Below are 20,898 nucleotides of genomic sequence, written 5' to 3'. Positions count from 1 at the left end.
GCACACATAAAAAATGGGAAATAACTGCCTAGGAAGGAGTACTGCGGAAAGGAATCTGGGGGTCATAGTGGATCACAAGCTAAATATGAGTCAACGGTGTAACACACTGTTGCAAAAAAAAAAAGCAAACATCATTCTGGGATGTATTAGCAGGAGTGTTGTAAGCAAGACATGAGAAGTAATTCTTCTGCTCTATTCCACGCTGATTAGGCCTCATCTGGAGTATTGTGTCCTGTTCTGGGCACCACATTTCAGGAAGGATGTGGACAAATTGGAGAGAATCTAGAGAAGAGCAACAAAAATGATTAAAGGTCTAGAAAACATGACCTATGAGGGAAGATTGAAAAAAATGGGGTTGTTTAGTATGGAGAAGAGAAGAGAAGACTGAAAGGGAACATAACCATTCTCAAGTATGTAAAAGGTTGTTACAGGGAGGAGGAGGAAGAAAAATTGTTTTTCTTAACTTCTGAGGTAGGACAAGAAGCAATGGGCTTAAATTGCAGCAAGGGCAGTTTAGGTTGGACATTAAGAAAAACTTCCTAACTGTCAGGGTAGTTAAGCACTGGAATACATTGCCTAGAGAAGTTGTGGAATCTCCATGATTGGAGATTTTTAAGAGCATGTTAGATAATTAGCCCTGCCACGAGTGCAGGTGACTGGACTAGATGACCTCTCAAGGTCCCTTCCAGTTCTGTGATATTCATCACAATTAGAGCTGACTGGAGGGTGACAATTCCATATCACAGCAACTTTCAAAGTTTTGAAAATGTTTCAATTTTGTACTGAACCAAATCAAAATCTTTCAAACACTTTAATGAAATAGAATTATGTCAAAAAGTCAATTTTTGATTAAAAGCTGAGCTTTTTTAAGGTCCAGGGCATTCCTGATGAGAGAGACTAACTTTCACATTCTCTAGTCTAGTGACATGGGTACTGGCCTGAGATGTGGGTGATCCAGGTTTGAACCTGCTCTGCCTGACTCAGAGCAGAGCTTTTCATCCCAGATCACTCTGAATCGGACAGAGCGGGCTTGAAGTTGGGTCTCCCACATCCCAGGCCAGTGCCATGCCATCAAGCTAGTGAGGGCAAGAGTTAGTCTGTCTCTGGTCACTTTGGACCAGAGAGCCTTGGAAATGTTGTGACCAGCTGGAGTCACATCCTATTATGTAAAATAGTGTGGGGATGTTGTTCAGCGATAGACACCTTTTACCTTATTGGTGCCTGCATTTAATTTGCAGGTTAAATGATTTATGGTATGTATATGCTGGGATGTGGAATATAGCCCAATTTTGGCTGTCAATGCATGGGGGCACAAGGAGGATAGGATATGATGCAAGGAGCCTTAGCCTCTCCTTCATGCCCTGTGCAGAGGACAACCACAGTATGGATAGGGAGTGCAAGCCCTGTGCTAGCCAGGAGCCAGCAGTAGCACTATCTGACCCAAAGGGGGATGAAGTTGGGGTAAACAGGCCTCACCTCCACATTGACCAGCAGAGCTGGGCCAGCACGAGAGAGGAGATACATGATGGACCCTTTCAAAGTTTGAAGCTCCTGATGTAGTGTGCACAACTGTGGGCCCTTGGAGGAATTCTGGCAGAGTGTCTTCATCTGCTACTGTTACAACAATGACTACTCAGCTTCTCCATGATTTAGTCAAAGGACTGAAGCCTGATGAAAGCCATTGATGTCAATGGCAAGAATCCCATTGATTTAAGTGGTCTTTGATTTTGACCTATAGTTTGTAATGAAACATTCTGGAATGGTAGGTGCTATATGTAAATTATTGTCATTTAATATTGTAAATCAATGTGTTGCTAACTTATTTTCATAACACACTTAATAAATTAATAGCACCACATAGCCTCTGATCTGGCAAATAATTACACACAGGAGTAACTATGCAGGTCAATAGTACTATTGGAACTACTCATGCATATGTATTTGCAGGACTGGGACCCATGGATATAAAATTCCTATTCATTCCACTTAAGAGTTAGGATTTAAATAGCCAAATTGCGGTCATTAGAAGCCCCCAAAGAACAAGGTCTCTGTAGATTATTAGATATGGGGGAAAAAACATATTTTTTTCTACTTTATTTTTGTAACTAAGATTTTATTAAAATATGTATAATTACTATTGTGAGTGGACACAAATGCTAGATCCATGTGTTACTAAGCCAACTGGGTTTGGGCTGAGACTAGTCATTGTTCCTAGCTCTGGTCTCTAGGGCATACACCCAGGCTCTAACCTTTTTTCTGAGCCCTTCCTTAGGACATGGGACTCCATGTTCCAGCTGCCTCAGACCTCCCAGGCCTCCTAGTTGCTTGCACACACTCCCTCAGAGTTCCACCTAGCTATGGGCACTGTGGCTTCTAGTTTAACCACCACAGGACAACATGGCAGGAAAGCAAAGAACACAGGCTTAGCAAAGAAATTTCTTAACCACAGTCACTTTACTCTTTAACAGCACTAAAGCGACAGATCTTTGCAAATTCATAAGTCTGAGATGCACTCTCCCCTAGATTGATCTCACCCCTTCTATGAGTCCGAGGTCTTGTCTGCATTTCAGGCTAGCCATATTTCCTCTTCCTCCAGCAGTCTTCTTGCATGTGGTGATAGATGGCCCTACTCACAGAGAAGCCCTCTTTTATAAAGTCTTGCTTCCTTTTTGGCCATGTGCTCCACTGCTATGCTTATCCCTTCACCCCTCTGGGCTCTTGTGTAGAGAGTCCATTGTTCCTTGGCAATAGGCTGGTAACTGAAAGACCCCCAGTGGCCCTAGATTGTTGTCTTGATGGCTTCTTAGAGATCACATCTTTCCTGGGCAGGGTAGCTTACTAGAATACATTGCAATAAGCTTGCTTTGAGCAAGGTTAGACATGAGTTCATCATATAACAAAAAATGGATGTCCTAATCCAAAATGGAGGTGACAAATTGGAGTTCACAGTTTGACCCAGATATATCCCACTCTGTCACATGTACATTTTGGTTTGGGAAAAGGGGGTTGCAGATTTCTTTTGACTCTTCAATACATCAATTTTCAAACAAATCCTCTTTTTGTCTTCAACTTTATCTGGCTTTGAAATATGGGAAGTGAGCCAAGTAAGATAGAAGACAAAGTAAAGTCCTTGCCAAAATCCCCATGGATTTTGGTTAACAAATCCTCAAGATTTATATTTTCAGGCTTTAGAAAAATAGCATCTGGAGAGACAGCTAGGACAAGTTTGGAAATGCTTGAAGGGGTCGCTATGTCCCAGAGCACCAGAAAGACTTGGTAGGGATGATGCCTTTTATTATACTCTAAAAAAGGAATATTATGATTTTTAGGAGAGGGTTTGGCCTGTTCTTATTTTATCTAAATTTATTTTTCTCCAGTTGGTGCCTAGTGCAGAGCACATTGAAAGCAACATGAGACTTTTTCCAGTGGATTCAATGTATCTTAGATCAGGTTCAGCGGAAGTAGCAAAATAACATGTTGGATATAAAGATTTCTTGAACTCTGCCAACATCTATACTATACTGAACTTATGGGAGAGAATGATCCAAAGTGCATGCATAGATTACAGAGCAGAAAATCAATCTGATGAATCATTAACTTTACGCTTATCTTTATCCTTTACACAAGGGGTAGGCAACCTATGGCACGGCACGCGAGCTGATTTTCAGTGGCACACTCACTGCCAGGGTCCTGGCCACTGGTCCGGAGGGCTCTGCATTTTAATTTAATTTTAAATGAAGCTTCTTAAACATTTAAAAAACCTTATTTACTTTACATACAACAATAGTTTAGTTATATATTATAGACTTACAGAAAGAGACCTTCTAAAAACATTAAAATGTATTACTGGCATGTGAAACCTTAAATTAGAGTGAATAAATGAAGACTTGGCACACCACTTCTGAAAGGTTGCCGACCCCTGCTTTACACAAAACTTTTGGTCTTTGTGTGGTATTTTTTGATACTTTAGTGAGGGTTATTGTCCTAATTTTCAGAAGAAGAGAACACCTATTTAGGTTCTTGAGTATAGATTTAGGCAACTTGCTTAAGGAATCCAAATTTGACCATTTTGGCCTAACAGGAATGACTTTTCATTCTAATATATATTGTCAGTGATTTTTTTTTTAAAAAGAGACCCGCAATTCTATGTCAAGAACATAAGTTTGAGGTTATGCCTAGAGAACATGATAAACATTCCCTTTTATGGGATGTGTATATAAACTGAAAGCAAAGTAAATAGCAATTTGTGACATACTCTTAAGAGAACTGGGGCAAGACAGCATTTATAGCCTTCAGTCAAAAGCTACTTTGCTTCTGGGAACTCCCAGACTGAAATCATTATTAGTGCTCACACTGCACAGCACTCTCACCAGCTGCCAGATCAGTGTTCTAATTGGAATAGCATAACTTCTTTGGTCATTCCTGTATACATTTGCACCAGATATTGTTCAAAAGGCCTGATTCTGTGACAATTGACTTCAGTGGTCAAAGATCAGCCCCATAAGGAGTATCTAGAATGCATTTCTACCACTAGCTGTTAAGTCAAATGTGACTTGTTCATTTCTGACATAAATACAGTAGCTCCTCAATTAAAGTCATCCCGGTTAACGTTGTTTCGTTGTTATGTTGCTGATCAATTAGGGAACATGCTCATTTAAAGTTGTGCAGTGCTCCCTTATAATGTTGTTTGGCAGCTGCCTGCTTTGTCCACTGCTTGCAGGAAGAGCAGCCCGTTGCAGCTAGCTGGTGGGGGCTTGAAACCAGGGTGGACCGGCAGCGCCCCATCAGCTCCCCGCTCCCCTAAGTTCCCTGTGCAGCAGCCACCCAGCAGGCTACCAGTTGCCAGCAGTTCAGCTGTCTCTTCCCCCACTGCCATGTGCTGCTCTTGCCTTCTGCCTTGGAGCTGCTCCTGGGAGCCTCCTGCTTGCTGTGCAGGGGACGGGGGAAGAGGAGGGCTAATGTCAGGGTGTCCACCTCTCCCCCTATTCCTTCCCGCCCCACTCCATATAGAGCAGGGTGGGGACAGGACGGGGCTCAGGACAGAGAGAGCTTGTTGGCTGCAGCTGCTGTCTCAACTTCCTGATCTTTTTAGAGGCAGTGTACTTAGAGTGGTGTCAGCGTACTTAAAGGGGCAATGTGCATCTCTCTCTCTCTCTCCCACACACAGGCTGTGTTTCTCTGTCTCTGTCTGCCATGCTGTCTCCCCTCCATCCATTTGTGCTGCCTTGTAGAGTATGAGGCTACATTAACAACAGCGTGTTAACCCCTGAGGGCTCAGCCGAATGCTATTACATCATTTAGCAGTAAGGCATTCCCTGGGAAATATCGCACCCTCTTCCACCCTCTAACTTCACCACCTCCATCAAGCTTCACAATCATCATTGCTGTGTACAATATTAAATTGTTTGTTTAAAACTCATTGTGTGTGTGTGTGTGTGTATATATATATATATACAGTATATATAGTCTTTTTTTGTCTGTTGAAAAAAAATTTCCCTGGGACCTAACCCCCGCCCCCATTTACATTAATTCTTATGGGGAAATTGGATTTGCTTAACATCATTTCGCTTAAAGTCGCATTTTTCAGGAACATAAGTACAACGTTAAGCGGGGAGTTGCTGTATGAATTCTAGAATGTTGAAGAGTGCAAACTCTACAGGGGTATGATTTTTAAAACTGAATGTATACATAGTTGAGTCTTGTGAAATTTTTTCACTTTTGTAACTTTACATTTTTCCCCCTAGAAAAATGTGGAACATACACTCCCAACATGAGACCAGTGTATCCAACAAAAACATTCCCCAATCACTACACCATTGTCACAGTAAGAACTTCTGTGTTTTTCTCTCTAGAAGATACATTGTTCTGAATTTATTCAATTCCAGGGGAAACAGGATTTGTGGATTATTAAATCCAAGAAGAACAATACTTAAGATTTCCCACAGGACTATGAAAATGTAGATTCCACACTTTTCTTCTTTTCTCTTCACGCTAAGATCTGGCTTAATGTGTGACAATCACTATATAAAGACTACTTGTGCCTGGTTAGATTAACTTGATCCTGATAATTAATAAAAACTATCCAATACCAGGTGTAAGAATTCCTGTGGCATTATAAATTAGTATGCTTCTTCACTCTGTGCATTGGTATGAATTTGGCATAATCCGCTGAATCACAGTTTTGGCCAGGGGAGTAGAAGCAAGCTAGGTTCTTTTCTCATTCCTTTTCTTTGGGAAGATATGTGCCTTATGCCCCTCCCATGGAACAGAAATTGTGACATTAAGTAGACATAGATGAGGTCTGAAATGGAACCAGCAATCTGAATATCTCATGAGTTTTGAAGGTGTGAGGAGATCTAAGGCTGTCTGGGATTCAAATCTGGTTCAGAAGCAGCCCAAGGGTGGAAGGTGTCACAAACAACTGATCTCTAAAGTTTCTCCCATCTTGAATATATACAGGAGAAAATAAACCAATTTAAAAAAAAAAAAAAGCTTCCAAAGCTGGATTGTGTCTTACAGCCTTCTATGGTATATCAGCAGACTCCCTTGAGCTTCATGGTCAAAGAGTTTAGAACTCAAATTAAGACTGATGGAATCACAGCCTCACTGCCTTCTGCTCCTGACTCATCAGTGCTGTTGCCTCTTTGGGTGGCATGGCAGTGGATGCTGTTATGTGCACAGTCTCTGGATCTCTACTTATTTTTTAAAAAGTTGTTTAATGCCCCCCCTCCCCACAAGACACACACTCCCAAATTTGAAGAGGTGACCTGGTAGAAAGAGTTTTGCTCTGCCACCATGTAATGGGATCTCCCCTAACAAGGCATCAGACCATCCTCTGCCTCAGTCCTCCCACTCTTATGAAAGCTGGGGAACTAACTCTCCAGATAGTGTGTAAATAAAGCTCCCCACTGTCACTATGCCATTCCTTTTTCTGAGGCATGTATTTATTCAATCGCAAACACAGTTCAACATCAATCAAAATAGGTAAACCAGGCACACAGCAGGTATCCCCAGTCTGGCCTTTCACCTAACTGGAGTGGTAAGCTCCCTTCCGGCTCCTTTCTCTGTCACAGGGGCTCCTCAGAAGCCTCCCTACTCCTTGCAGATTTCCACTCCCCACCATTGAGCTACTTGTTGGTCTGTTATCTTATGGAGGCATCTAGTCACAGGTGGGGATCCTCCCAACTGCTTCATGAAGTCCATCCCATTCTGTGGCAAACCAGCTGTGCTACCCTTAAGATGTCAGGCTAAGGTTATGCCTTCCATTTAGGCTCTGTTTTGCCTAAATGCCTTTAAAAGAGCATAAGAGAAAACTATAGCAAGTAGGATATAAATTCAGCCAGAAGAGGTCAAGCCAAATTCAGACTTAGTGTAAGTTAATAGACTTGCATCCACTTACACAAAGAAAAATGCTGCATTACCTTTGAGAAGTGTCAGTCTGTATTTGATCTTTGTAGCAGTGAAATGTGACTCTGTTAGATCGTTCTGTGACTTGTGGCATTTATAGTGACGTATACATAAGGATTTCTATAAAAAAGATTTTCTTTTTTATACAATGGCACAATCTTAATTGTAGGGGCTGTATCCAGAATCCCATGGTATAATTGATAACAAGATCTACGACCCCCATAGAAATGTTTCCTTCATGCTTAGAAATGAAGAGAAGTTTAATCCGCAGTGGTACCAAGGACAGCCTGTAAGTATTAATAACTAATATACTGCTATGAGACAAAAGAGATAGTGGTTATGTTGTTTAGTTATTTCTCAGGAAAATGGTGATACTGAGAAACAATGTTACAGAGAAAACAACAAGGAGTCCTTGTGGCACCTTAGAGACTAAAAAACTTATTTGGGCATAAGTTTTTGGGGGCTAGAACCCAGACTGGGAGTGGTTGGGTCATTACAAAATCTAAACTTAATTTCCCCAATACTAATTTCTCCCTACTGTTTCTCACACCTTCTTGTCAATTGTCTGTAATGGGCCACTCTCTTACCACTTCAAAAGTTATTTTTCCTCCCTTGGTATCCTGCTGTTAATTGATTTATCTCATTAGACTGACCTCACACTGGGTAAAGCATCCCTCATCCTGTCATGTTTTTATACCTGCTCCTGTATTTTTCACTTCATCCATCTGATGAAGTGGGTTCTAGCCCATGAAAGCTTATGCCCAAATAAATTTGTTAGTCTCTAAGGTGCCACAAGGACTCCTCGTTGTTTTTGCTGATACAGACTAACATGGCTACCTCTCTGAAAAAAGTTACAGAGAGCATTTACAAGGCAGCCAAGAAGCTGTCACTCAGCATAACTACATGATTACATTGTTGCAGCTGTAAAATGGATTTGAAATAGCTTACATATAAACTGCAATAATGAAAAAAATAGGTGGCAGGATTTTTGTTAATTATCTTATTTATATGATTTTATGGCAATTATCCCCGTTTAGAACATTTTCATTATTTTCAGCCCCCTCTCCAGCCCCCCTCCAAAAACTATAATTCTGTAGAATGGTTCCAGTCCAAGATCCCTGTGGATCCTAAGTGGGAAAGGCATCTTGGTACAGTCCAACTCCTCGAATACCGAGAGCTTGAAAAGTCATCTAGCATTTTCACACACTCCAGCTGCAGTGACCCAAAGATTCCCACCCTTCCTCCTCCGCTCTTTTCTGCCTGGGAAATAATGCATTAGAAAGAACTAAAACTAACAGTTTGTGTGTGTTTTTTGCCTTTCTTTTTTCCATTTCTCTGGCTTTTATGTCTGTCTCTAACTCTTCTCTCTCCATCCTCTGTCTCTTGCCATTTCTTCCTCCCCTCCAGCCTATGCTACTTATCTTCCCTTCACTAGGTCTCCCATTTATCATCCTCTCCCAACTTAGTTTCAGCTTCCTCTTTTCACTCAACTTGCCATATTATTGCCAACCTAAACATTCAAAAATAATGAATTAGGCCTCAAAAAATCATGATCTTGGCTTAAAAATCACGAGGTTTTTCAAAAAAATATGTTTTTGGTTCTTATTTGCCTTTTGGGTTTTGAACCTTTAGGTTATTCTCAGGTCACCTTTTCAAGCTTTTCTCCACAACCATGAATGCTAGAACTTTTTTTTTTTTTTTTTTAAATGAAAGTGGAAATTCTCGTGAAATAACAGAACTCCAGGAGCTGGGGCTTTATGACAAACACTAAATAATTATACTTGTCCTCATCCCACAGATCTGGCTGACAGCTATGCATCAAGGTCTAAAAGCTGGTACATTCTTCTGGCCTGGATCAGATGTGAGAATTAATGGAACTTTTCCAGACTTGTATAGAAAGTACAATGGGTATGTAAAACATCATGTTTTGTGTGTGTGTGTGTGTGTTTGTGTGTGCCTTTGGTAGAGCAATAAATTAGGGGAGAGGTAATCAATTATTTTATGTCAAGGTCCACATGTCTTGGTCATGGTCCAGACTCCAGAGAAAATAATACAAAAATAATAACAATAATGATTATGATAATAAGTAAATAAAAAGATTTCGAAGTCTGTTCAAAAGCATCTGGCGGTCCGGAGTTGGCTCGTGGTCTGCCCATTGACTACCCTTGAATTAGAGTGCGAGAGAAATAAAACATGTAGGTTGGTTCTGCTTCCTTTCCTGGTTTGGATCAGCTTTCACAAAACGATAGATGACAGACAGAGGATAAATATCTTCCTGCTTACTAATACAGTCCTGCACATTGTGAAAAAGCAGAATCCCACTAGCCAGAGCCTGCATTTTCCATGATGCATGTTGTGTAACTGGCTGAAGAACCTATTATGCTATAACATGGTATGGAAAAGTATGTTTATAGGAGAGGTATGCAAAAAAATTGCCATTTGAATCTGGTGATGCTTTGATGTCTTCTATTTACACTTAGTGCAAATATTTCACAAATATCTAGATTCTAACATTGATCACTCAATCTGAGCTCTTCCCTTACATGAAGTGGGAAAATCTTTACATGATATTGTCTATGTACTTGAAAAACTATGTAATGAGATAGTTATGGGAAACACTGCACTGTCAAATTAACCTTATTGCAAGTTTTCAAGGTATTTTACAGTAAGGCAGTAGCCTTTATGGTCAACTGTTAATCATACCTATGAATAAACATTTCTCTGCAGTGGAAAAATTATGTGCATTTGAGAATCATCATTAATAATATCAAAATCTTCCCTGAGGTCCTCAATCTTCTTCTTCTCTTATTTTTCTTGTCACGTAGATTCTTACTGTTGGTTGCTTGTGGGACATTCTACATGTTTCTTCAGCTAGTTGAACAGGATCACTTGGAATTGCATTGTGTCATTCAAGCTACAACTGTCATCAGCAACAAGTGGTGCTGCCTCAGTAACATATAGGCTGTTTTTAGTGGGTGTATACTAATCTATGATTGTCAGTCTACTTCAGAGTTTTGATTCCAGATTTTACCTATGTATGGTCATTATAAACTTGGCATCTGGGCTCACATTATAAACACCAGGATGGTTTTAAAAATACGGTATATGGGACAAATACTTCTCTTCTTATGTGAGCATGGGGAAATCAGTAGGATTGCTTGTATGAGGAAGGCAGGCAAGATTTAGGGCCTTATCCAAACTCATGGAAGTTAGAGACTCCTGTTGACTTCAATGGGCTTTAGATCAGGCCCTTAGCCTTGTATTGGTAAAATTTGCCATCATTGTAGTACTCCAAATAATTAATCTAGATATATTTAAAGGATTTCTAACTTTAATGTTGCCAAGTGATTTCAATTATGGTTGTTGAAATGAAGACAGGTTTCGTAATTCACATGAACATAATTTTCAGTTCTTTGAAATACAGTTGCTATTGTATTGTTCTGATACAGTTCAATCCCATTTGAAGAAAGGGTGATAGCTATTCTTCATTGGCTGCAGTTACCTAAAGATGAAAGGTAGGTATTAAATTTCAAATGTAAAGTTCATGTTTACAGTGTTAGAATAATGAAATAATAATTAACAAATACAATGCAATGTAAATGTTGTTTATATTTAATATAATACCTTGTGTGCATTATTTCAATAACTTCATAAAAACATAAGAACGGCCATACTGGGTCAGACCAATGGTCCATCTATCCCTGTCTTCTGTCTTCTGACAGTAGCAATGCCAGATGCTTCTGAGGGAATGAACAGAACAGGGCAATTATCATGTGATCCATCCTCTGTCGACCAGTCCCAGAATCTGGCAGTCCAAGGTTTATGGGATTGCATCCCTGACTATCTTGGCTAATAGCCATTGATGGACCTATCTAATTCTAATTATCTAATTCTTTTTTGAACCCAGTTATACTTTTTGTCTTCGCAACATCCCTGCAATGATTTCCATAGGTTGACTGTGCATTGTGTGAAGAAATAGTTCCTTTTTGTTTCTTTAAACCTGCTGCTTATTAATTTCACTGTTATATGACAGGGTAAATAACACTTCCTTATTCACTTTCTCCACACCAGTCATGATTTTATAGACCTCTGTCATATCCCCCCCTTAGTCATCTCTTTTCCAAGCTGAAAAGTCCCAGTCTTTTTAATCTCTCCTCATATGGAAGCTGATCCATACCCCTGGTCATTTTTGTTGCCCTTCTTCATACTTTTTCCATTTCTAATATATCCTTTTTGAAAGCGGGTGACCAGAACTGCACAAAGAATTCAAGATGTGGGCGTACCATGAATTTATGTAGTGACATTGTGATATTTTCTGTCTTATTATTTATCCCTTGCCTAATGGTTCTTAACATTCTGTTAACTTTTTGGACTGCCATTGCACATTGCGGATGTTTTCAGAGATCTGTCTATGATGACTCCAAGATCTCTTTCTTGTGTGGTAACAGCTAATTTAGATCCCATCATTTTTGTATGGATAGTTGGGATTATGTTCTCCCATGTGCATTACTTTGCATTTATCAACATTGAATTTCATCTGCCATTTTGCTGCCCAGTCACCCAGTTTTATGAGATCGCTTTGTAACTCTCCGCAGTCTGCTTTGGACGTAACTATCTTGAGTTATTTTGTATTGTTTGCAAATTTTACCACCTTTTCCCAGATCATTTACGATCAACAAATTAGTTGTTTCAAGTCTGTTTCTAAGCAAATTGTCTATTTCTTTCCCTTCTTTTAAAATGTTTCCTCACTAAATGATGCACAGTTGTTTCTATTATTTAATATCCATTGTTGAATTATTTTTTTCTGGACTATTTTTCAATGTGTATGTAAAATATTACATTTTTGGTGCTGTTTGATATAGACCACACTTTTACACTCTGTATTTAGAAGAACCAGATACCTCTGGCCATCGTTTTGGACCAGTCAGCAGTGGAGTAAGTAGGCAGTTTTGTTTTGTTTTAAAGCTCTGTATTGAGTTAGTGATGAGGCTTTGTATAGCATGTTAAATTAACACCCATAAACTGGAGCACTCATCTGCAGTGTACTTACTAGAACAAGTCTTTGTGGGAGGGTGAACATGCATACTACTAACATGTTAGTTTTACTAACATACATAGTAAAAGGGCATTTAATAAATGTGCTATTTTCAATGCTAACAAATTAGGTACTATCTTTTATTTATAATTTAAAATTGCAAATGCGGAGGAGGTTGTAAATGGTGTATCTTGTCTCCCTCTCCTCTTCCCCCACTCATCATATGCTAGTTCTCCCTTTTGACAAAAAATACTAGAAATTTTTGGAAAGGGAGAAAAAAAAAGTTTTTCATGAACATTATCAGTTTAGGGAAAACAAACAAACACTTTTCTTTTCTTTTTTTTTTTTTTTTTTAAAAAAAAGTGGATGGGGGAGGTGGGGTGAATGAAACATTTAAACCAGCTCTAATCTTAGTCCACTTCTGTGGATGGCTATTCACATTGTAACTGGCATGGTTGCTGGCTGTCTCAGACTACAGTTAGGTGGATATGAATGATATCTCCCTCCATGTCAGACTTTGGCCATTTTGGCATAGGGCAGGGGTTCTTGACCTTTTTCTTTCTGAGGCCCCGCCTCCAACATGCTATAAAAACTCCATAGCTCCATCTGTGCCACAACAACTGTTTTTCTGCATATAAAACCCAGGGCCGGCACTAGGGGGAACCAAGCAGGGCAGTTGCCCGTGGTCCCATGCCACAGGGTCTACCACAAAGCTACATTGCTCAGGCTTTCGCTTCCACCCTGGGTGGCAGAGCTCAGGGCCCCAGGCTTCAGCTCCATGCAGTGGGGCTTCGACTTTCTCCCCTGGGCACCAGTGAGTCTAATGCTGGCCCTGTTTGGCGGACCCCCTGAAACATGCTCATGGCTCGCAGGGGGCCCTGGACCCTGATTGAGAACCACTGGCATAGGGGAAGCAGATATTACCACTGTCTGTGCTGTACCCATTCAGTAAATAAGAGAAGCCTTCATTTTCCGGGATGGGTCAATATTACATCCTTCAGTAAATGCACTTACAAAAACAAGAAGAGGTTGAAGGGGGGGGGGAACCATTCAGTGATTTGGGAACATTAGAGAATGGTACTATCTTGAACTCAGGAAAAGTTTTGGCATCTATAACTGACTTTTCCAGATTTTACTGGAGCTATTAACAGCAAGAGGCTTTCAATTTCTCTTGTGGGGGGCTTTCACTGAACACTGTTTCTGTGATAATACTGAAAGATCAATGTAGTTCTTTAGTTGATTAACTGCCAACGAGAGCTCGACAGTGGTGTCTCTGTCTCCCCTCTCCTCTCTCCCGCTTCTTAGGTAATATAAAACTCAGTTATCCTTATCTTTGGTTAGCAAATAAAACAACATAGATTACATATGTCAAAAACACTTTGAAGAATAAAAACCACTGTAAAGACATCTGAGTAGCTCTGTAAGAGCATGATTCTGCAACCCTTACTCACACTGAGTAGAATTACTTATGCAAGTAGTCCCATCAAATAATGTAACTAGCTGATTATAAATATTAATTGCTCGTATTGATTACTTATGCATCTAAATTATTCTTGCAAGTAGTCCCACAGAGTCCACTGTCAGTAAGTACTAAACGTGAAAAAGGTTGAAGAATTGAGCTATAGGATGGCATTTCTTTTGGTTTAAAATTAAATTTTCAACCAATGATTAAGACCCCAAGTCACTAGTCCATCCCTATGTTCCCAGTTAAAATGATCCAAATGACAGAAGTATATAATTTATTTGAAGATGAAACTGATTGGACTATCTTTTTATAAGAAATTCTCATTTTAAACAAATAGCTCATGCTTAACCTGAAGTGAAAACTTGGGTCTGACCATGAAATCCTTATTCCCATGTATAGTTCAACTGAAACCTATGGGAATACTTATGTGAATAGAGTTTGCAGAAAGAAGTCTTTTATTTGTATATGGGTCATACTGTGTCTTACATTTTACATTCACCAAATACAGATCTATTAATTCGTTTCTAAATGCTTAAAATCTATTTTACATCACCACATTTCTATTCTGCAGGTCATTCTTGCACTACAGAGAGTGGACAACATAGTTGGGATGCTGATGGATGGTCTCAAACAAATGAATTTGCACAAATGCCTAAACATTATTCTTCTATCTGATCATGGTAAATTGATGTGTACACAGTGGCAAAATGAGGACAGACACATGCATGGAATGAAGTGGCAGGCTGCAATTTTTATTAACCTTTAGCACAGGGAAGGGGCACTACCTGCCCATCACCCACACTCTTCTATACCAGATATTTAATTGATTCCAGTGTGGGGGTTACAGGGCTTATTATCAATATAACCCTTAACTTGGGGTAGGTTCTCCTCAGCCAACCCCCCAGGACTCTGTCCTAGCACCATCCTTGCTGCAAGAGGGACAGAGGACGCAGAAGGGTGCGGACCTCAGGCGTGAAGGCCACTAAGTCTGACCTTGGCCCACAAAGGCCACAAGGTCTCACTCGATCCCATGAGCCCAAGGCCCATCACCAAAATGCCATTTTTTTTTCTTCTGGGAACCATTCATTTTATCCTCTTAACTGCACTGGAAACCTGCCACAAACTGTGATGAATTAACAACTCAACCCAAGTACTTCCGTTATATATTAATCACATTCCTGCCTAACCCACTGTGGTTTGAAGGTGCCTCTAGGAAATTGAAAAACTCCCTGGTCCTCTGCCAACTGGCCCATGGGAGAAAAGATTCCTTCCTGACCCCTAAATGGTCAATCAGTTGGACCCACAGACTCTGTAAGGCTTGGTTCCCATTCCTAGTTTAAGGAGAGTAGGCTGGGGCTGATGGAATGGAGCCAAAAGAGGCTCCACACAGTCCCCACTCCAGGTTAAATCCTGCGAGCTGGGGAATGCTGGCCAGTCAGCATCTCTACCCTCCCAGCTGGCCAATGGCTGCAAGAGACTAATGTCAGGCGAAGTGACTTTTGGTGTCCCTCAGCAAGTGTTTCCCTCTCTCACTGCTGGGTCTGTCCATTTTCACCAGTGGCTTCATCAAGTTCTCTCACACATTGAAGCAGGTGGTAGCATTTTGTTTTCATAGTAGACATGCTTAAAGTCTGATGTCAGCTTTTGTACAGAAGAATATTCTGGACCTGATTCTTATTTACACCCCAGCCCCTTTATAGTTCTCTGGTGGCATAAGTGGGCCTTAATGTAAATTACATTTTACAGTGCCAGAGCAGTTTTGTTGTTAATTTGTGGAGTTGGTGGGGGGGGGGAATGATATAATTCACTTTCTTTTCACATGCTGCACCCAACTCTCTCTTTCCCCATTCTAGCTTAAGTGACTTCAAAGAAATAGATTCTATTATAATTAATAAAAACTAGTTATATTCTTAAAACATCCTGTTTTTGTTTTTCTTAAGTAGTCACTGTGGTGTGCATATACACACTGCACAAATGAAGCCGAAAGCCACAGCCATGGCCTATTATTTCCACTAGTTGCCTCTGACCTGTCTTTTACTGCAGGGCTATGTGTAGAAACTTAGATTTCTGACTACAGCCCAGAACTGAAAAGTTATCCACTCTGTCGGTCCAACCCCCACAGTATCCTTTATTTTTCTCCTTCAGTAGGGAAAATGTATTGCAGTTTTCTTGTGAGAACTATCATGAGGGAGTGTTACTGGGCTGCTGAAAGGGTAGATGTTTATGTACCGTATGAGTTCACATTTCCTTTCAGCTGTTCAGATGTCTTGTGGCTTTCCTGACTAAATTATCACCAAGCACATTTCCCCTTTGTACAAAACAGCTACATGTTCTGTTATTAGGAGTATTGCAGATTTGTACCTACCTATTTTAAAAATAACACTTTTCCCTTTTGCAGGCATGGAAACAGCTAGCTGTAGTAAAACAGCATATCTGAGCACATACATGGAGAATGTTCAAGATATCACAATAATTCCTGGCCCTGCAGCTCGCTTAAGACCCCAAAATGTTCCAGATGAGTATTTCTCTTGTATGTAGTTGCTAAACTAATTTGTGTTACTTGATTATCTATTTCTAAACTTTTTAAAATTAAGTGAGGATTAATTTGTATAGAATATACTGATATTCCTCAGATTCAGTACAAGCTTACGGAGAAATTGAACCATAAGGGTTGGGGAAACTGTTATGGCCTAGAAGCATAAATCTTCTGCTCTTAAAGGCATTTAAAGACCTAGTTCACTTACATGTGTAGCTGGGGCCCTTAATCTCTATATGGTTTAGCCAAACACAAGTTATTGGATTCAATACAGGAGTAACTAGGAGAAATGTAGTGGCCTGTGATATACAGGAGGTCAAACTAGATGACTTAATGGTCTCTTCTGGCCTTAAACTCTATGAATCTTTCCTAGCCTGGACCCTATCCTTTTCCAAGGAAGGTTGTTGGATTATTTTTTTTTTCTTTTGGTGGGATTTTTCCTTGGAAGTTTATTAAAAACATGTTAATATAAACTTTACCAAAGCTAAGTTATGTCAAGAAAACTCCAAGCTATTAGACTAGCACAACAGTTACTGCTTCTTATGTGCACATTGCAATACATCCTGGAATGTCAAATTCTAATTGGCAACATCCTTTTCTGTCAACACCATTTAAACGATAAATATGTGAACATTAAAAGTAAATAACCAAAGTGATTGGAGAGAAGAGAATGTGAAGGAAACCTCCCCTAAAAAGACAGCTAGTTAAAAAGTATAGCTTGAAGATTTTCTTACTGATTTTGTTTTTACTATTGGTTGCTTGGTTTTCAAACAGGAAAAATAAGTTGCTTACATTTAGAAATGATTTTTAACCTAGATGACTGCGTTATGTGGTATTGAATCAGTATTCCATATTTGGAAGCCTTTTATTTTGCATCTTTTTTTTTTAAACTTTAGGTGACTAATTTTTACATCTGACTCTTCCAGTTGATTACCAACGTGTTACCAAACAACTTACAGTAAGTGTTGTCTTTAGTGTTGGCTCATGCTTCTCAATTCATATTGACATTTATTATTATTTTTACAGTAGCAGTATGCTTGTCTCCTTATATAATATATGAAAAGAGAGGGTCACCGCCCCAAAAGGTTACTACCCAATTCTAGATATGACACAATGACAGGAAGAGAAACAATAGGGAGAAAAGTGGACAAGGGTTACAGTAATAAGGGTTATAAGAAATAGCCAGCAGGATTTGTCAAGAACAAATCATGCCAAACCTACCTAATTTCCTTCTTTAACAGGGTTACTGGTCTAGTGGGTATGAAGAAAACAGTAGCCATGATGTGTCTTGATTTCAGTAGGGCTTTTGACACAGTCCCACCTGACATTCTAATAAGCAAACTAGGGAAATGTGGTCTAGATTAAATTACAATAAGGCGTGTGCACAACTGGTTGAAAAACTGTACTCAAAGAAAAGTTACCAGTGGTTTGCTATGAAAGTGGGAGGGCATATCTAGTGGGGTGCCACAGAGGTCAGTCCTAGGTCCAGTACTACTCAATAGTCAATATTTTCACTAATAACTTGGAAAATGGAGTGGAGAGTATTCTTATAAAATTAGTGGATGACACCAAGCTGGGAAGGGTCACAAGCAAATTGGAGGGTAAGATTAGACTTCAGAACGACCTTGACAAATTAGAGAACTGAAATCAACAAGATTAAATTCATTAAAGACAAGTGCAAAGTATTACGCTTAAGAAGGAAAAATCAAATGCACAACTACAAAATAGGGAATAACTGGCTAGGTGGTAGTACTACTGGAAAGGATTTGGGGGTTATAATAGTCAACAATGTAATGCAGTTGAGGAAAAAGGCAAATATGATTCTGAGATGTATTAATGGTAATGGTATATGTAAGACATGGGAGGTAATGGTCCTGCTCTACTCAGCAATGGCGAGGCCTCAGCTGGAGTACTGTGTCTAATTCTTGGTGCCACACTTTAGGAAAGATGTGGACAAATTGGAGACATTCCAGAGGAGAGAAACAAAAATGATAAAAAGGTTTAGAAAACCTGACCTATGAGGAAGGTTAAAAAAACTGGGCATGTTTAGTCTTGAGAAAAGAAAACTGAAGGGGGGCCTGGTAATAGTCTTCAAATATGTTCAGGGCTCTTCTAAAGAGGATGCTGATCCATTGTTCTCTATGTCCACTGAAGGTAGGACAAGAAGTAATGGGCTTAATCTGCAGCAAAGGTGGTTTTGGGTAGATATTGGGAAAAAGTTTGTAAATATAAGGATAGTTAAGGACTGGAATAAGCTTCCAAGGGAGGTTGTGAAACCCTAGAGGCTTTTAAGAACAGGTTGGACAAACATCTGTCAGGGATGATCTAGGTTTACTTGGGTCTGCCTCAGTGGAGGGGGCCGAAGTTGATGACCCTTTGAGTTCCCTTCCAGCTCTACATTTCTATGATTGTGACCTCAGTGACTCACTTTTGGCTGATACTTGACTTAAGTTTTGTTTGTCATTCATTAGACTTTTCTATTTTTAACGCCTCTCTCAGCTGACATTGCATCATACTCACTGTCCAGAACATCCCATGTAGAAACCTCCTTATTGGCCTCATCAGGATTTTCTAGTCCCTTCTGTCCCCACCTCTGACTCCAAGCATGGTGGGAAATGGTGTCAGAGGACTCTGGTAGCTATTATTGTTGTAGTTTGTAGGGTAGGACCCCCTAAGTGGCTCAGTCTGGTATTCCAGGAGCTGGCAAACTCGAAGTGGGGATTACATAAAGGAAAAGGGAATGTTGGTGGGGGAGAATATTTAACTATCTATGGGTGACCAATATATTAAAACCTTTGTATGTGTATGATTTTCCATAATAGAGTGTTTCAGCATTCTCAGACTGGACAATTAAACACCACTAGACTTTGACATTCTGTTCATGTGACGCCTCTTACATAAGAGAGACCTCAATGAATAAAGGTCTTAATACCAGCCAGTGTTATCAAGTCCAATGTGGTCAGAACCTCATCAGAAAAAGGAGCAAAAAATTAGATAATTTAAAAAAAAAATAGTTGACAGCATCTAACTGTTAAAATAACTGTTAAAATGTATATTGACCGATTCTCAAATGTAAGTAACTGATATTTATGCACCATCCAATAGGTCTTTGAGTGTAAGACTCCCATTGACTTTAACAGGAGTTGGACAAGACCCTTTGTCATTAAAGCACTGCTAAGCACTTAGTTTCTGATGTTCATAAGAATTTATGCATGATGGTCATGACTAGTTTTTTTACACATTATTAAATGTATATCTTAATTTAAAAATTTCAGTGCATAGACCCAGATCAGCATTTCAAAGCATTTATGAAAGAGTTCTTACCCAAGCGTTTTCACTACGTCAACAACGACCGAATTGAACGAGTACATTTTTACTTAGACCCCCAGTGGCAACTCGCTCGGTAAGTTACCATTCATCAGTATTTGATTATACGGTAAAGAGTTTCTTGACTTGTTCTTTTGCTTTGGAGGAGAAAAATTAAAACAAATGAATGGTTCTAGATTGACAGCCATTGGAGACTGAGGTCTCTGTTTATCCACAGAACAGGTGTAGCACAAAATAAGCTTTTTCCTACAGTGCCCTTGTCCCTGATTTGGTGGGATCACCTTAGTCTATATAAACTTCTCCTTGCTAAATATGCCTAAGGTGTTGGTGGGTTTTGTGATGTGGATACTTGTCAATTAAGACCCCATTTCTGGAAAGCACTTAAGTACCTGCTTAATTCCCAAAGCATGTGCTTAAAGTTAAGCATGTGTGTAAGTGCTTTGCTGAATCAGTGTCTGTCTGTGAACTGCAGTGAATCAACTCACTTCTCACAAGCTATTGAACAACCCTATTGTACTTTTAGCTACTAGCAGTCCAGGTGGTAACTTTGCTGGGGACCTAGAGGTGAAATTTCCTTGGCCATCCCCAATTATGTCTTGTTCTCTTATTTCACTGTCAGAAATTGCATTGTTTCTTCTGACCTATATATTTACCATTGCCAGAATAGTAGTATATTGTGTAGTGGTAATAAGGGTTTAATTTAGGAGTGGGTCAGTGGTCCATATATACCATGTTGACATTTGAAGAGAGAACCTATCTGGTGTATGTCTTACGACTTTTAAAATAAACAAGCAAATGTAAAGCTAACTAATTTTACTAAATTCCCTAAAACACTAAACAGTAAAACTGTTGAACTGAGGTTGCAATGGAGATCACAGGAATTAATCAAGGAATTAACAATAGTATACACTGGAATCAATAAGTCAACAAGAAGACAGATTGAGATAAACTACTGATCAAATTATTGCATGAACACAATCATAATCAAAACATGAAACCAATATAACACTTACCCTGGACACTTACTTCTCTGTTGCTGCTGGCAGCAAAAACTGCCTTCAGAGCTGGGCATCTGGCCAGCAGCAGTTGCTACAGCCGGGCTCCTAGGCACCACCCCCCGCAGTCACT

General features: G+C 39.7%; 1 protein-coding gene across 1 annotated transcript in view; it reads left to right on the top strand.

Moving 5' to 3' along the window:
• ENPP1 (ectonucleotide pyrophosphatase/phosphodiesterase 1) overlaps positions 1-20,898 on the top strand; it is a 74,606-nt gene that overhangs the window by 35,666 nt on the left and 18,042 nt on the right. The window contains exons 7-15 of the mRNA XM_054023324.1: positions 5,745-5,824; positions 7,577-7,696; positions 9,206-9,315; positions 10,857-10,922; positions 12,270-12,342; positions 14,479-14,587; positions 16,306-16,437; positions 17,370-17,401; positions 19,719-19,846. Of these exons, the coding sequence (XP_053879299.1) occupies positions 5,745-5,824; positions 7,577-7,696; positions 9,206-9,315; positions 10,857-10,922; positions 12,270-12,342; positions 14,479-14,587; positions 16,306-16,437; positions 17,370-17,401; positions 19,719-19,846 (850 nt within the window). The remainder of the gene's footprint in view (positions 1-5,744; positions 5,825-7,576; positions 7,697-9,205; positions 9,316-10,856; positions 10,923-12,269; positions 12,343-14,478; positions 14,588-16,305; positions 16,438-17,369; positions 17,402-19,718; positions 19,847-20,898) is intronic.

Source organism: Malaclemys terrapin, chromosome 3 (assembly GCF_027887155.1).
Source record: "Malaclemys terrapin pileata isolate rMalTer1 chromosome 3, rMalTer1.hap1, whole genome shotgun sequence".
Lineage (NCBI taxonomy): Eukaryota > Metazoa > Chordata > Testudines > Emydidae > Malaclemys > Malaclemys terrapin.
Note: the sequence above shows the minus strand (reverse complement) of the source record. Positions and strands in the feature narration are given on the sequence as shown.